General features: G+C 43.0%; 2 protein-coding genes across 4 annotated transcripts; both read right to left on the reverse strand.

The window, feature by feature from the left end:
- Positions 1-1,876: 1,876 nt before the first annotated feature.
- On the reverse strand, positions 1,877-6,161 carry LOC140077176 (ficolin-1-like). Of its 2 annotated transcripts, none has more exons than XM_072124126.1 (8): positions 5,975-6,161; positions 5,727-5,840; positions 5,439-5,492; positions 5,224-5,262; positions 3,864-3,991; positions 3,364-3,493; positions 2,374-2,508; positions 1,877-2,261 (listed from the first exon to the last, which is right to left on the reverse strand). In XM_072124126.1, exons 1-8 carry the CDS (start codon positions 6,114-6,116, stop codon positions 2,014-2,016), a joined length of 990 nt encoding a protein of 329 aa, XP_071980227.1. In that variant the 5' UTR covers positions 6,117-6,161; the 3' UTR covers positions 1,877-2,013. The 2 variants fall into 2 exon arrangements, with proteins under 2 accessions (XP_071980227.1, XP_071980228.1); XM_072124127.1 differs by having other exon boundaries at positions 5,716-5,840.
- Positions 6,162-8,889: 2,728 nt separating this feature from the next.
- On the reverse strand, positions 8,890-15,261 carry LOC140077175 (ficolin-2-like). Of its 2 annotated transcripts, XM_072124124.1 has the most exons (8): positions 15,136-15,261; positions 14,915-15,028; positions 14,567-14,620; positions 13,072-13,110; positions 12,865-12,992; positions 12,597-12,726; positions 11,182-11,316; positions 8,890-11,000 (listed from the first exon to the last, which is right to left on the reverse strand). In XM_072124124.1, exons 1-8 carry the CDS (start codon positions 15,203-15,205, stop codon positions 10,753-10,755), a joined length of 918 nt encoding a protein of 305 aa, XP_071980225.1. In that variant the 5' UTR covers positions 15,206-15,261; the 3' UTR covers positions 8,890-10,752. The 2 variants fall into 2 exon arrangements, with proteins under 2 accessions (XP_071980225.1, XP_071980226.1); XM_072124125.1 differs by lacking the exon at positions 14,567-14,620.
- Between the last annotated feature and the right edge of the window lie 290 nt (positions 15,262-15,551).

Below are 15,551 nucleotides of genomic sequence, written 5' to 3' on the forward strand. Positions count from 1 at the left end.
GCCCGTTATCTGTCTGGTGGTAGAGGTAACTGGAAATTGCAACAGGGTAGGAAGCTGTAATACATGACATTAGAAGCTGCACTTTTGGAACAGATATATTTATTGATGGTGTAAAGGTCAGGATGTTGGATCGTCTTGATCCCTGATGTCTGCTTGTAATGTTGCAGGGGGGACAACAGACACACGTGTTGAGTTGAACAATAAACTGGTACAGAAAATGTCCATATAATGCAGATAATAACGTGTCAGATAATGGGGTAACTTTAGTCTCTCTTTCTGCAGCTGCACACCTGCGGGATGGGAGACTGCCTCTCTGTCCACGTTGTCCTAAGACCTCACCTCACAACCTGGGTTCTGGGCCCAGTACATTCCTTTTTGAATAGGAGCTATTTCTTGGCCAGGAGCACACAACCTCTCCTGCCTCTTACCAGCTCCTCTGACCTCTCACACTGAGTCACTTCCTCTTCCTGCCCCTTCCAGAATCTCCTCCTCTGTACTCTGGTGCCATCTGCTGGACAAAGATCCAGACTGCAGGCTCTGGTTACACCTCCTCCCCAGGGTTTAAAGGGGTGTTCCCACGAAGCCAAGTTTCTTATATGTACTCATGATAACAAAATAACACATTCTCTAATTCCCTGTTATTAACAAAAATACAGCATCTCACAGTCCTACCTGTCTCTATCAGTCCTGGTGTATACAATTTCAGTTGCCCCTAGACACGACCCAGTAACTTCTGACTTAGGGTCGGGCCGCCATCTTGGAGGAGATTATGAAGATGATATTTCTGTGTCTCTGCTGTATGGCTGTAGCACCACCCCATGCAAGGAGCTCAGACACTCACTGATCACATCCTGTAAGCACATGGTCATAGCTCCCAACCATCCCGGATTGGCCAGGACAGTCCAGTTTTTTTACCTCTGCCCCGCGGTCACGGGCAGCTGTTAGATAGTCCCTGATATTCCCTCCAGGTCCTGCACTGGCTGGGGTTGTCCCGGCTCTGTGTCCCGCCAAGTAAATACTTTCAAAGTCTGAACCTGCGATACTGAATGGCTTCTACAGACATCAGGCAAGGAATCCTTTTGAGAGACCCATTGGGTTAGCGGAGAGCAGGGACCACGTCATCAGGTTCAGATCACCATCTGTCCATATATGGTGTCTATCTCCTAAGGCTTCCCCAGACACAAGGTTCAATTAAATACATTTTTGCCTAGCCCGGGATTCGAACCCAGACCCTCTGCGGTCTAACTGCCATAGAGACTCCATACACTAAACTATGAGCTTAGTGATTATCTCTCTGAGGATTTTTGGTAACTAAGAGCTGTTACCTGCTACTGTTACACTGTGACACAGACTTAATGCACTGATATATAGAGAGGGATCATCTCAGAGATTATGATTGTTATTATTGAGACAATTATTATTATTATAAATTTTATTATTATGGAGACGATTATTAATAATAGTAGTAAAAATAATAATAATCGTCTCCATAATAATAATAAAAATAAAAATAATTGTCTCAATAATAGTAAAAATAATAATAATTACAATAATAATCTCTGAGAAGATCCCTCTCTATGTATCAGTGCATTAAGTCTGTGTCTCCTCTATTAGAATTGCCACATAGGATGGAGTCTCTGCTCCAAATGATGAACATGCTCAGTCCAATGATTGGGCATTTAAGCCGAGTCACTTTAATAACTGAGTTGGCACTGAGCCCTCTCTATAGACCACTTCACGACTGTCTAATGTACATTTATACTTATATATTTATACTACTTTTAGTGCCTTAGTCCTCAGCTGCTTGAAGTACCTGCCCATGCAATTCTCAGTCTATAACTGGATCCAACAAATCACACCAGAGCCCGGACCACATCCAAATTTTTTATGTTTTTAAGATTTAATTGTAACCCTGTCCATAAGATTAAACCATTCATCATTTACAATCTCATTATATAGCTTGCTATCCATCAAAAAGTTGGCAACATTTTGTGACCGTCTCTCTGTCTTTTTCTAAACAGGCCTAATCTTCATCTCCACGTGCTGGAATGAGTAGTGTTGCCCTCTTGCAGAGCTCCAGTTGATGCCATCTGCATATGATGTGTGGGCACCTAGGTGGTATAGTCCATTAAGGTTTGATGAGTGACAACTGGTATACCACCAGCCGCCCTTGTACAGTAGGGAACAGTTGCCCTCATAAGTGTCATTATCGTCATCTTTTGTAGTAAACTTATAAGTGCTTAGACCTCCCATGGAATCCCCTGCAAAATGACAAAGACAAATCACGATGAATACATGTAGCATACAGAGAAGAAGGGGGCACCAACATGGTTTAGCCCAAAGACAAGACATTTTGGCCAAATTGCCCCTCACCTGCTGTTCCTTCCTTAAAGGCTCCAATTGATAATTCATATTTTTGAGTTTCACCAAACACTTTGAAGCTTGTATACTTGGCGAACAACTTTTTGCCTTCAAAGTCTTGTAGATCAACACGTAGCTCCCACGTTCCTTTGGAATGGACATTAGAAGTAAATATTGCATAACTGCCCGATGAGTGTTACTTTAGGCCAACATCTTATCCCATGATCCCATGTGCATGACCCACTTAAGCTATAAATAGTCATCCGCTGGGGGTCATCATTGATTAGAGTTAAGTGGGATTTTTTCAGGCACATTAAAGCAACTTTGGAAGGTCCATCTAGAGTACTAATTAAAAATTAACCCAAAAAATCAGGCTGAGGGGAACCTTATTTGGACCTGCATTTAAAGTCAATCATTTGCCACAGTGGTTTCCTTACAAATATCCTATATGAACTTATGGATGTGAAATACCTTGTATCTACAATTAAGAAGACATAGTATGGCTGGTTAGATGGAGGATGGATCTCAGACGTTTCTGGCCCTAAAAAATTAGATTAAAGAGGACCCATCACCAGTTTTGGGACCCTAAACCAACTATAAGTCCGTATTGATCTGTGGTTTAGGATCTCAAAATGGCCTTTTTTAGCTCTTAAGGTAGCAACAACATAAAAACAACTCCGCCTTCATTGCGCATGCACTGTACCCACGGCACATGCGCAGAGAAGCAGGGATGTGCTACAACGGCTTCATTGCTGCACCGTACAGGTGTCGAGAGCACCGGAGCAGCTAAGTATTAATGTTTGTTTTTTTTACTGCCTCCAACTTGGAACTCATACAGGGCGAACCATAGGTCCATAAGGACCGACTGGTGGCTTAGTGACCCGAATCGACCTAACAGGCTTCCTTTAAAGGGTCTCCCCTTCCTCTATACACAGATGTCCATAGTAAAGTATCTACAATACTGGAACTATCAATGAGCAGAATGGTCAATAAGGAGATTACCTGTTGAAGTTATTTGATGAATATTATCATTCCCCAACCAAAATTCATTCAGCCGACTTCCAAATCCTTTCTTATATTCATCCCAAGTGCGGAAGAAGTCCACTGACCCGTCCCAACGTCTCTGTATGACCTAAGGTATGAGTAGAGGAGATTGTGGAAATAGACCTACCGTATTCTAAATAATATAGTCTTCAAAAAGGCTTCCACATTCTACTAGTCACACAATTGTGTCCCAATTGATCTATAAGTTTTGAAAGAATCCTCTTATAGTGACTATAAGCAACATATTCTATAACATATTTCCATGTTGTAGATTTGTATACAGGAAGATTGGCGTTTAGGCGCACACAGCTATTCAGCTCACAGGATTTTCGTGATATAGAACCATTTTATTAATGTCTCAGTAACACAAAGCGTTTCACGTTTTCATATAAGACACCTTTTTCAAGAGAGAGAGACTGGCCTTTAGCATTAGACTCAGTCATGAAGTAGATACTTACAATCCACCCCCCTCCATCAGTGTCCATATCACACAGGACCTTAAGGGGCTGGTGGCCATCCGGGTATATGGTGTACCAGTCACTGAGCACTGCCCCCTGATTCTGTACTTCTTTGCAGTTCCTGGCAGCTGAGGGACAAAAAAGATTGAATATAATAATTCTCATTTTAGTTATACAATATTCAAATTCTGTTTAGTGAATGTCAAATCAAAAATTAATCATTAAAGGAAACCTACCCACTACGGAACAAATATAAAGATGCCCCTCTCCCCTCTATCTTTTCTTATCTTTAATGAGGGTAATATGCTAATTTTCTAAAGAGGCTACCGGAGTTGAGGCTAAGCCGCGTGGCTGCTCCACGCCCCAGTAGGAGCTTTGCGCACTCATCCGTGAAGCTGGAGTTCTGCGCATGCGCTGAACACAGGCCAGTGGTTGCGGGATCTTGGCTCCAAAGCCAGAGCTAGTGTGCATGCGCAGAACTCCGGCTTCACGGACGAGTGCGCGCAGCTCCTTGTAGCTGCACTCTGAAGATGTCTGGGTAGGATTATCAAAGAGGCTACTGGGGCGTGGAGTAGCCCTGCCATGTAGCCTCAGCTCCGGCTACTCCACGCCCCAGGAGCGTCTTTATAAAATTAGCATATTACCCTGATTAAAGATTAGAAAAGATAGAGTGGTGTAAAGGAATAGCCCTAAAAAGGGCCATCCTTACATTCATTAGGTGCACCTACCACCGGATCTACCTTAATAGGTACATCCATAGTGGTAGGATTTCTTTAAAGAACATAATCTATAAGGCACAGAGAAAGTGGACATACTGGGGGTCATTTACTAAGGGCCCGATTCGCGTTTTCCCGACGTGTTACCCGAATATTTCCGATTAGCGACGATTTCCCCTGAATTGCCCTGGGATTTTGGCGCACGTGATCGGATTGTGGCGCATCGGCGCTGGCATGCATGCGACGGAAATCGGGGGGGGGGGGGGGGGGGTTTCGTGGCCGAACGAAAACCCGACGGATTTGGAAAAACCGCCGCATTTAAAAAACCAAAATGTGTCGCAGAGCTTGCACTTACCTTCACTCAGCCCGGCTCAGTGTAATCCACTGCGTTCCGATGCTCTTCAGCGCAGCAGCCACCTGGTGGACGGTGGAGGAACTGCCTTAGTGAATCCCGGCCTGACCCGAATCCACCGCAGAGAACGCATCGCGAACGGACCGGGTAAGTAAATATGCCCTTCTATTTTGTTTGATGATACTGGTGTAATACTTACTTTCTCCTCTGGAGGTTCTGTAGGGAAACTGAACACTTAGTGATAGATCCCTCACAGATTACAGTTGATCACTGTAGGTTGCTAGTGGCTTACCATATAGCGGCTCAGCAGCAGCGCTTTCTCCTTTCTCCCCTATATGAAAAATAAATTAGATTTCAATTAAGAACAGTGGAAAACTGCTACATTAATAGCAGCCATATAAACGGCTATGGGGGAGCCATAATTTTATATATTTTATGTATATTTTTCTGCTCTTTTCTCCACCTATTTTTCCTTTCCCCATGGTTCTTTCTGAGTGTCTTACTAACCTTTCTGGCCTGGAGGTCCCATCTTTCCTGGTATCCCTACAGATCCCCTTTCTCCTGTAAAAAACTAGCATTAGATTTCTATACATAGGTTATAGGTGCAGTCAGAGAAAAGATTTCCTGGCACCACCATATCGGAATACAGGGTCTTGTATTCCACAGCATCAAAAGATACCATAAAAGACCATAAAAGAGTCTATTACCAATATCCTATAGACATTTATCATTGGATATGTAATAATTTATAGAGACTATCTTATACAACAAAGAAGTTACTCACACTGTACCAACCTTTTTCTCCTGATGTCCCAACTTCTCCTTTTTGCCCTGGAGACCCAGGATGACCAGGACAACCTCGAAGAATTGATAATTTATCTGATTCTCCTATCCCTAAAACTTTCACTTCTGTCAATAAAAATAGGTATAACACAAATGTATGATAGGCATGGAAGTAAGTAAGTAATAAAAAATCTTCTCCCATAGCATACTGTACAAAAACTGTGCTAAAACTATTACAAAATAGGAGTTGTAGTACTCACCTGGACATGACTGATCACCACTGCAGAGCCTAGATACCAATCCAAGTAAGAGCAGCACTGACACTTCCATAGTGGTCTCAGGATATTTAGGTCTGTTCTCCAGACCCCACAAATGTTCTCTATACACAACTGCAGACCTCATCTTTTATATACTGGTACGTTTCATGTGACGCCCCCTACTGCTGGCCCTGAGGGAGCTGGACTTTCCCAACAACAGGCTTGTGAAATATTTCCCAACATACTGAAATCTAATACACAGGCCTCATACTGAAATATAATACACAGGCCTCATACTGAAATATAGTACACGGGTCTCATACTGAAATATAATACACAGGCCTCATACTGAAATCTAATACACAGGCCTCATACTGAAATATAATACACAGGCCTCATACTGAAATCTAATACACAGGCCTCATACTGAAATATAATACACAGGCCTCATACTGAAATATAATACACGGGTCTCATACTGAAATATAATACACAGGCCTCATACTGAAATATAATACACAGGCCTCATACTGAAATATAATACACAGGCCTCATACTGAAATATAATACACAGGCCTCATACTGAAATCTAATACACGGGTCTCATACTGAAATCTAATACACAGGCCTCATACTGAAATATAATACACGGGTCTCATACTGAAATATAATACACAGGCCTCATACTGAAATATAATACACAGGCCTCATACTGAAATCTAATACACAGGCCTCATACTGAAATATAATACACAGGCCTCATACTGAAATCTAATACACAGGCCTCATACTGAAATATAATACACAGGCCTCATACTGAAATATAATACACGGGTCTCATACTGAAATCTAATACACAGGCCTCATACTGAAATCTAATACACAGGCCTCATACTGAAATATAATACACGGGTCTCATACTGAAATCTAATACACAGGCCTCATACTGAAATATAATACACGGGTCTCATACTGAAATCTAATACACAGGCCTCATACTGAAATCTAATACACAGGCCTCATACTGAAATATAATACACGGGTCTCATACTGAAATATAATACACGGGTCTCATACTGAAATCTAATACACAGGCCTCATACTGAAATATAATACACGGGTCTCATACTGAAATCTAATACACAGGCCTCATACTGAAATATAATACACGGGTCTCATACTGAAATCTAATACACAGGCCTCATACTGAAATCTAATACACAGGCCTCATACTGAAATATAATACACGGGTCTCATACTGAAATATAATACACGGGTCTCATACTGAAATATAATACACGGGTCTCATACTGAAATATAATACACGGGTCTCATACTGAAATATAATACACGGGTCTCATACTGAAATCTAATACACCGGCCTCATACTGAAATATAATACACGGGTCTCATACTGAAATATAATACATGGGTCTCAATAGTCTTTAAACAAAATTTAACTCATACACTCCAATAATATTTGTAGATTATGTTGATCATATACTAGAATTGTTATGGTGATCTCTGAGCATAAAATAATGGATTGTTCCATATCCTAAAATTTAGGAATTTCCTAAAGGTCCAGAACTCATAGGGGCTTATTTACTAAGGGTCCGCTGATCGCATTTCAGTGGGACTTCCCGACGTTTTAGTGATTCGCCATAGCAACGATCGCCACCCCCTAAAATTGCTGCGGGGGTGCCGATCATGGGAGGAATTCACCTGCAGGAATTTAAAACCCACAATCAGAGTTGCACAGGGATGTCAGGTGTAAGTGATAGCTGACACCCCGTATTTTCGGATACCGATTCAGCTGTGGTGACTTTCTGAATTGGCATCGGCTCCATGATGTACTATTACTGGAATTACAGTTACAGCAATCGGTGCAATAATAGTACATCATGGAACAATAAAGGATAATTATATACAGCCCCATAATGTTTTAGTATATACAGCCCCCCATGGATTAATTATACTATATTATTAACCCATGGGAAGGGGATGTACATACTAAAACTATGAAGAGCTGTATACAAATTAAATACATACACAGTTTTTATTATTCTATGTGTCCGGCAAATAATGAGAGTTACCTCAGCACCTCGTGCAGGTCCAGGGCTCCTGCGCTCCTGTTACTTTTGGGGCCCGGTACATTCTAGGGCAGAAGTCACTGCTCTGAGTCCTCTCCCATGCAGCATGCGCAGACAGCGCTGCCCACTTCACTGAGAGTCGGCACCACTTGTGTTCCTGAACCCCAGTAATTTCCCCCAGTAGTGTCCCCTAAAGTGACAGTCCCAATGTCCTCACAGCCCCCCCAATGTCCCTCACAGCCCCCAGTAATGCCACTGATAATGTGCTTCCCCTTCACAATGTAAAATTATTTAAAATATATAAAAACAGTAATACTCATCTCTCTCCCACCTGTCTTCCCACCTCCTCTTCTTCTGGAATTGCAGGACGGGTTACAGTGATGTCATCATACCGCGCCTCCTGCTCCCGGCAGCCTTACGGAATTGCATGAAGACATGGTGCAATGACGTCATGGGGGGCAGATCCGTACAAGTGATGGGTGATATGAGCGGCTGCACTAGTCATCCATACATACAGACATTCTGCAATGGCTGGGGGCCCTGGACAATTGCCCACTCTGCCAGGCCATTATGCCGTCCCTGGGCAGAACAGGTCAGTAACCTTTTTTTACTTACTTCTATGTATTTATCAGAATGTGAGCAAAATAGGACTTTCAAAAAGTTTGGATATTCAATAGCGGGCTCCATCATGTGGAGGATTCATCATACAACAAGATACCAGACTGGAGATATTCCCTGTTGTCTATGTACGAGGTAGTGGTAGACACCATGACTGGCCTTCTTATATGCTACAGAGAGAGGGCAGAGACTTATTTTCTTTATTCGTTTATTAGTTAGATTTCAGGTATCTCAATGACCAGTAACAATAACTGAAATGGCAACAAACTGCAAAATAAAAATGGACCCTAATTCACTATTTCTCTGCTTGCTGTACTTTGTTTGTCTTTGTAGTATGCTATACCTTACACATGGATTATTCCTTAATCTCAGCTTCCAAGATTGCTCTTGACTCCAGTATCTTCTACTTTATGAGGCTATAAACCATGACAAGACACGTGATGTACTGCAGGGGTTGTCATCCCAAGGTTAAATGTTATCCCAGCGGGAGTAAAGTACAGAGCTCAGCTATATCCAGCAGTGCCTTAGAGAATGCATTGAATGGTAGGCACATGTTTATTCTGTTGCTCCATCCATTCATAAGAATGAATGTGTCCTTCATCTGGTTGTAGATTTGCAGCAGACGGGGGCCACTTTTTTGCCTGTTGGCGACAGTCAGCAGGACAGATGCAGGAACCCCTCGCTCATGTGGCAAGGCTGCAGCGGGGTTAAACCATAGTGTCCCACGCAGAGATTTTATGATGGTGGGTCCCTCAAGTGGCGGTCTGCTTCTTAGGGTGCCTTACTAGCTCTAGGGTCACAATTGCTAGCAGATTAATCTCACCAATCTCTGTAATCTGAAATACAGTCCTGTATTAAGATCCAAGCCCCAAACTGACACTTAGCTGCACTCCCCTGTCCCTGTGGCAGTGCTCTTTATCTTCTCTGGCCCTGTATATCCAGGTCTAAGCCCCTCTGGCTTCTCTCTGGTCTCCTTGTTGTAGGCCTTGGCTTCTATACTGGGACATTCATCCAGCCGCTCCTGGAGACTGGGTGACTTGGGGATCCTTAGTCTCTCACCTTGGTGATGGGGTTATCTTTCTCTACCTCTGTGAGCTACAGGTGATGGGATTTTGCCTGTGGTCAAGCTCCTGCTGACACTCACACTCACAGACTGAGGACACACTAACTGAGCACATCACTAGGGTGTGTCCCTTCCTTATATGCTCTGCTCTGACACTGATAATCTTAGGTAACACTTGAACTTTAAAGGGAACCTACCACCATGATTCTACCTATGAAGGTAGAATGGGTGGTAAGTGGATGTATGGGAAAAAAGGATAGCCCTTTTTAGAGCTAATCCTCACGTCCTGGCTAGCCTCTTTACTCCTCCTACCCTGACACGTCCGAGAAGCCAGAGTTCTGCTCATGCGCAGTAGCTCCGGCCTTGGAGCTGTGGCCGCGCAGCTGCGGGCCTGTGTTCTGCGCATGCGTAGAACGCTGGCTTCTCGGACAAGGGCTGCGTGCCGAAGATGTCAGGATAGGAGGAGAAAAGAGGCTACTCCACGCCCTAGTAGCCTCTTTAGAAAATTTACATATTAGAGTATTAAAGATTTTAAAAAGATAGCGGGGCTGTGAGGATTAGCTGTAAAAAGGGCTATCCTCACGTCCAATTCATGCACCTAGCACCGGTTCTATCTTTATAGGAAGAATCGTGGTGGTCGGTTCCCTTTAACTCTTTCACTCATGTGGAAGGGCCCAAGATTATGTCCTCTGTCAATTACACAGGGGTTACATTTATCATATGCTGGCGCTAAATGTGGGAGTGTATTTTGGTGCCCCTGTCACTGGCTGATTCGGTAATAAGGCTCCGGCTTCCTGATAGACCCACCTGTTGAGCGATGTCAAGATGGCGCAACCAACGTCCACTTGGCATAGAGGTGATATAAGGGGGGAAATAAGCTCAAGTCCTTGCAGTATGCTGGGAATTGTGCCCCAGAGAGTAACATTAAACCTTTACTGATCATAGATACCCACGCTATATATTTTGGCATTTAGAACTCTTAGATTCCGTGACTGTTCCTCTATCTTTTACTAAACAGGCCTAATCTTCATCTCCGCGTGCTGGAATGAGTAGTTATACTCTCTTGCAGAGTACCAGTTGATGCCATCTGCAAATGACGTGTGGTCTCCTAGGTGGTATAACCCATTAAGGTTTGATGAGTGACAATTGGTATACCACCAGCCGCCCTTGTACATTAGGGAACAGCTGTTCTCAGAAGTGTCATTATCTTCATCTCTAGTAGAAAATTTCACGTTGCTTAGACCTCCCATGGAATCCCCTGCAAAATGATAGAGACATCAGATATCAGAACTGTTTGTCAGCCACTAAGGGTTCACTATCCTGCATAATTACATGTATTAGGTAATTCCACTGAAAACCATTACAGATGCCACATACATAGAAGAGAAGAGGCACCTATGTATCCTGGAGTCAGTAGATTTTGGTTTATCACCGCTCACCTGCAGTTCCTTCCTTAAAGGCTCCGATTTGTAATGTATATTTCTCAGATTCATCCAAGACCTTGAAGCTTGTATACTTGGCAAACACCTTTTTCCCTTCAAAATCTTGTAGATCCACACGTAATTCCCATGTTCCTTTGCAGACAAAGATATGCACAAGGGTTTAGAAAAAAGAAATATAGATATAGGTGACTAGAATGGGCCTTGGAAGGTTATATCTTATTATTTGTGGTCACCATAAGGGTTAGGCCAAAATGTTTTATGCACAGCCAACTTTAGCTGTATTTAGGCATCAGCTAGAATAAGTGGTGGGAGAGGACATGCATTTACTTTCCCGGTCCAGTCGCGATCCAGCGGTGCGTTGTCCGACGAGGATTAGGGTCTGCCGGGATTCACTAAGGTCGTGCGCCCGATATCCAGCAGGTGTCGCTGCTGCGCCGAAGTCCGCCGGAGTTCACCTTCTTCTTCCCGGTGCATGTAAGTGCTGATCTTCCGACACAATTTAGTTTTTTAAATTCTGTGGTTTTTCCGAATCCGTCTGGTTGTCGGACGGCCAGGACCCCCGATTTCTGTTGCGTGAAAGCCGGTGCGCCACAATCCAATTTGGCGCAAAACGGAAATATTCAAAAAACCCAACGAAAGTGCGGCGTTCGGACCCTCAGTAAATAAGCCCATAGTCAAAGGGTCCAAACACCGCTTTTTTTGGCCTGTTTCCAAACTTTTTACTGTTTTGCCCTGAATTGCTCTGGGTTTTTGGCGCACGCAATCAGATTGTGGCGCATCGGCGCCGTCTTGCATGCAACACAAATCGGGGGGCGTGGATGTCGGAAAACCCAACTGATTCGGACAAACCACAGAATTTAATGACCAAATTGTGTTGCAAGATCAGCGCTCACATGCACCGGGAAGAAAAGGTGAACTCTCTGGTCTGAGACATGTCCTGACATAAAAATGGACCCAAATATCCTGTAAATAGGATGATTGGGCCTTGAAGCTTAGTACCTCTGGTAGGCTCTAGGATTCCAGGTCCATTAGTGGGCCACCACAATGTAAAATAATAAAAAATATATAATAAACAGTAATACTCATCCCTTTCCCACCTGTCTTCCCTCCTCCTCCTAAAGCTGCACCAAAAAATGGCGCACACTTCCCGAGCAGCGCAGGGTGCGCCTGTTCAATAACCTTTGTGCAGTTTGCCTCACTTTTAATAAATCTGGGCCAATGCTATAGCTTATCTCAAAAAATGTAAAATCACATTAGTTATCACTACACCAAGTAAAGAAGCAGCAGGTCATCTAATCCAGGACAAGTCAATAACATCTAAGTAAGGTCTGTTCATCATTAAAACCACGAAAATAAGACCAGCAAAGAGCAGCAACGGTAAATAAAGAGATGGTCCTCAGGCTTCCCATTACCTGTTGAAGTTATTTGATGAATATTATCATTCCCCAACCAAAATTCATTCAGCCGACATCCAAATCCTTTCTTATATTCATCCCAAGTGCGGTAGAAGTCCACTGACCCGTCCCAACGTCTCTGTATGACCTAGAGGAGGTTGTGAGAAAAGACCTGGTCTAGAAAATATGGTCTACAAAAATCTACAATATATATATATATAACTAAATATATAAAATTATGTTATAATTAATCGAGAAGACTTATGTCCATGTTGTATATACTTACTATCCACCCCCCTTCATCAGTGTCCATATCACACAGGACCTTAAGGGGCTTTTGGCCATCTGGGTATATGGTGTACCAGTCACTGAGAACTGCCCCCTGATTCTGTACTTCTTTGCAGTTCCTGACAACTAGGAGACAAAGATATTAACAAAATCTCATTACAGTTGTTCAAACAAATAAGTGACCAGATTTAGAAACATAACTTACCGTATAGTGGCTCGGCATTAGCCCTTTCACCTTGCTCACCTGTATGAAAATGATATATATTACAGGAGTTACAGTTCCATATGGCACATCTGATGTAGAATCATACTTCAGCGATACCTTGACAATCTTTATGCTATTGTAGCTTTCTTGTAACCCCAAAAACTGCCATATACTGTGTGTCTAGCTGACATATTTGTGACTGGGATTTTAATTTTGTCACAGATTCTTGATGCAACATCCCTCACCAGGGCCTAGCCTTTTTTGGTGTATCCCAGAGTGGCTGGCGGAGTGCGGCCTAGCGCTTGTCTGCGGTCATGGTGATGGGTACCAGGGAACATAAGCCTTGTCCACAGCCTGGCAGGTCTCTGGCAAGTGCAAGTAGAAGAGGGAGATGCTGAAGGACTCGGATGTATCGCCCTGGGGCAACCCTGATGTATATGTAGGGATCCCTGGTGGTGGTGAATGTGGTGCCCTTGGTGGTAACAGCCTTACACAGGCATCACTTGGAGGCAGACAAGGTCAAGCATTCAACTTACAGTTTATTCGGAACTCAGCAAAGGCGATGGTCTACAGACACGTGTTTTTTTTTTAAATGTGTAGAGTAAAAGAACTCCAAAAGACCTTCTCCAGGACTGATCTCCTGATTTGGAACTTTCCAGCCACAAGGGGGTGAGGTGGCAAGCTCATTATCCAACCAGCATTCTTTTTACATTGAAATAACAAAAGGATATCTGATTGGTTACAGTTTTGATTTTGCAACACTGTGTCGGCAGGGGTGTTGCATTAGTCCTGTATATACTTGAGTATAAGCCTAGGGTGCGAAATGCAGGCGTTCCAGTTTAATAAAATTCCCAATAGTGTTCCCCTTATCAATGAAATGTCCAGCAGCAGAATCCCTTCACTAATAAAAAGTCCAGCAGAGCGCTGCTCAGTATCAAAAAGTCCAGCAGAGCCCCCTCATCAATAAAATGTCCAGCATAACCCCCCTTAGTAATTAAATATCCAGCAGAGCCCCCTCATCAATAAAATGTCCAGCAGAACCCCCCCTTTGTAATTAAATATCCAGCAGAGCCCCCTCATGAATAAAATGTGCAGAAGAGCTCCTCCTCTCCTTGCGTTTCCCAGTTTCTTCTTCTCTTGGCTCCCAGCGTCTTCCTGGCAGTGCGGGCATAGACACCTCTATGTGCCCTGCCGGCGCACACGCTATAATGTCACGCAACAGCAACACCACCGCGTCATAGTTTGTGAGTGGGCAAAGGGCATAAATTTGCCTCTGCCTGCACTGCCACTAACAAGATAAGTTGGGATACACATACAGAGGAGTAGCTGCGGGGACTGCCGGTGGTAAGTACTACCGTATATATTTGAGTATAAGCCGAGTGGGGGCTTTTTCAGCTCAAACATTTTGCAGAAATACTCGGCTTATACTCGAGTATATATGGTGATTCTTATTCCGCTCCATTTCCTGTGGTTTCAATTGTGTTTCCTTACTAACCTTTTTGGCCTGGAGGTCCTGCCTTTCCCATTACTCCCACAGATCCCCTTTCCCCTGTAAAAAATATCATGAAATTAAATGTATTACATATAGAGAATGGATATAGCCAGAGATAATTTTAAAACATTATTCCTGTTTCAGGTTCCACCTAGCAACACCACATCCCAAAGCCACCAGGTGCCCACATAGCAGCCGCATGGACTGTCTCTATCATAGGTATACATTTTTTTTAAAGTGAAGGATCATGAAACATATGGACATATTCTATAGGCACTGATCAGTGGCTCTAATATAGTGACTAGCATATACAACCTAGATGTTTTACAACATCTTATTTGTAAAACCAACCTTTTTCTCCTGGTTTCCCAACTTCTCCCTTTTGACCTGGAGGACCAGGATGACCAGGACAACCTCTGAGAATTGACAATTTGTCCGATTCCCCAATCCCCAAGACTTTCACTTCTGTCAAAAACAAAATTACACTTATTGTGACTATAACAAAAGTAAATCAAGCATATAATAGATGTGAGTCTACACATCTACACAAGTATAATAGTTGTAGCACTCACCAGGACATGTCTGATCACCACCACAGAGCTTAGAAACGAATCCAAGTAAGAGCAATACTGATCCGTACATGATGTTCTCAAGATGTTTCGATCTGTTCTCCAGACCCTACACGTTTGTTGTAACCACAGTTGTTTATAAGACTTTAATATGCTGGTGTGTGCCATGTAACGCCCCTACTTCTGGTTCCAGGGAAGCTGGATTTTCTCAGCAATAGATTTGTGAAGTATTTCCTAACATACTGAAATATAATACACAGGCCTGGATAGTCTACAAAAGAAATTTAACTCATATAATCCATAATTGGCTGTATTTTTGTAGAATTTCTTTATTTTTTTGGCCCATTGGCATCCACCTGGATCAACTGTTGGATTATAGGTTATACTTGATGGACCAGCGTCTTTTTTCACCCTTAGCT

This window comes from Engystomops pustulosus, chromosome 9 (assembly GCF_040894005.1).
Source record: "Engystomops pustulosus chromosome 9, aEngPut4.maternal, whole genome shotgun sequence".
In the NCBI taxonomy this organism is placed as follows: Eukaryota; Metazoa; Chordata; class Amphibia; order Anura; family Leptodactylidae; genus Engystomops; species Engystomops pustulosus.

Bases quoted from the DNA above. Each gene is read 5' to 3' on its own strand.
- LOC140077176 (XM_072124126.1), bottom strand. From the start codon at position 6,116: ATGAGGTCTGCAGTTGTGTATAGAGAACATTTGTGGGGTCTGGAGAAC. The intron at 5,263-5,438 runs GTTAGTAAGACA...TTTTTCATATAG, and splicing joins GGGACCTCCAGGCCAGAAAG to GGGAGAAAGGAGAAAGCGCT. The intron at 2,262-2,373 runs GTGAGGGGCAAT...GTCATTTTGCAG, and splicing joins CTTTAAGGAAGGAACAGCAG to GGGATTCCATGGGAGGTCTA.
- LOC140077175 (XM_072124124.1), bottom strand. From the start codon at position 15,205: ATGTACGGATCAGTATTGCTCTTACTTGGATTCGTTTCTAAGCTCTGT. The intron at 13,111-14,566 runs GTTAGTAAGGAA...ATTTTCATACAG, and splicing joins AGGACCTCCAGGCCAAAAAG to GTGAGCAAGGTGAAAGGGCT. The intron at 12,727-12,864 runs GTAAGTATATAC...AACCTCCTCTAG, and splicing joins CTGATGAAGGGGGGTGGATA to GTCATACAGAGACGTTGGGA.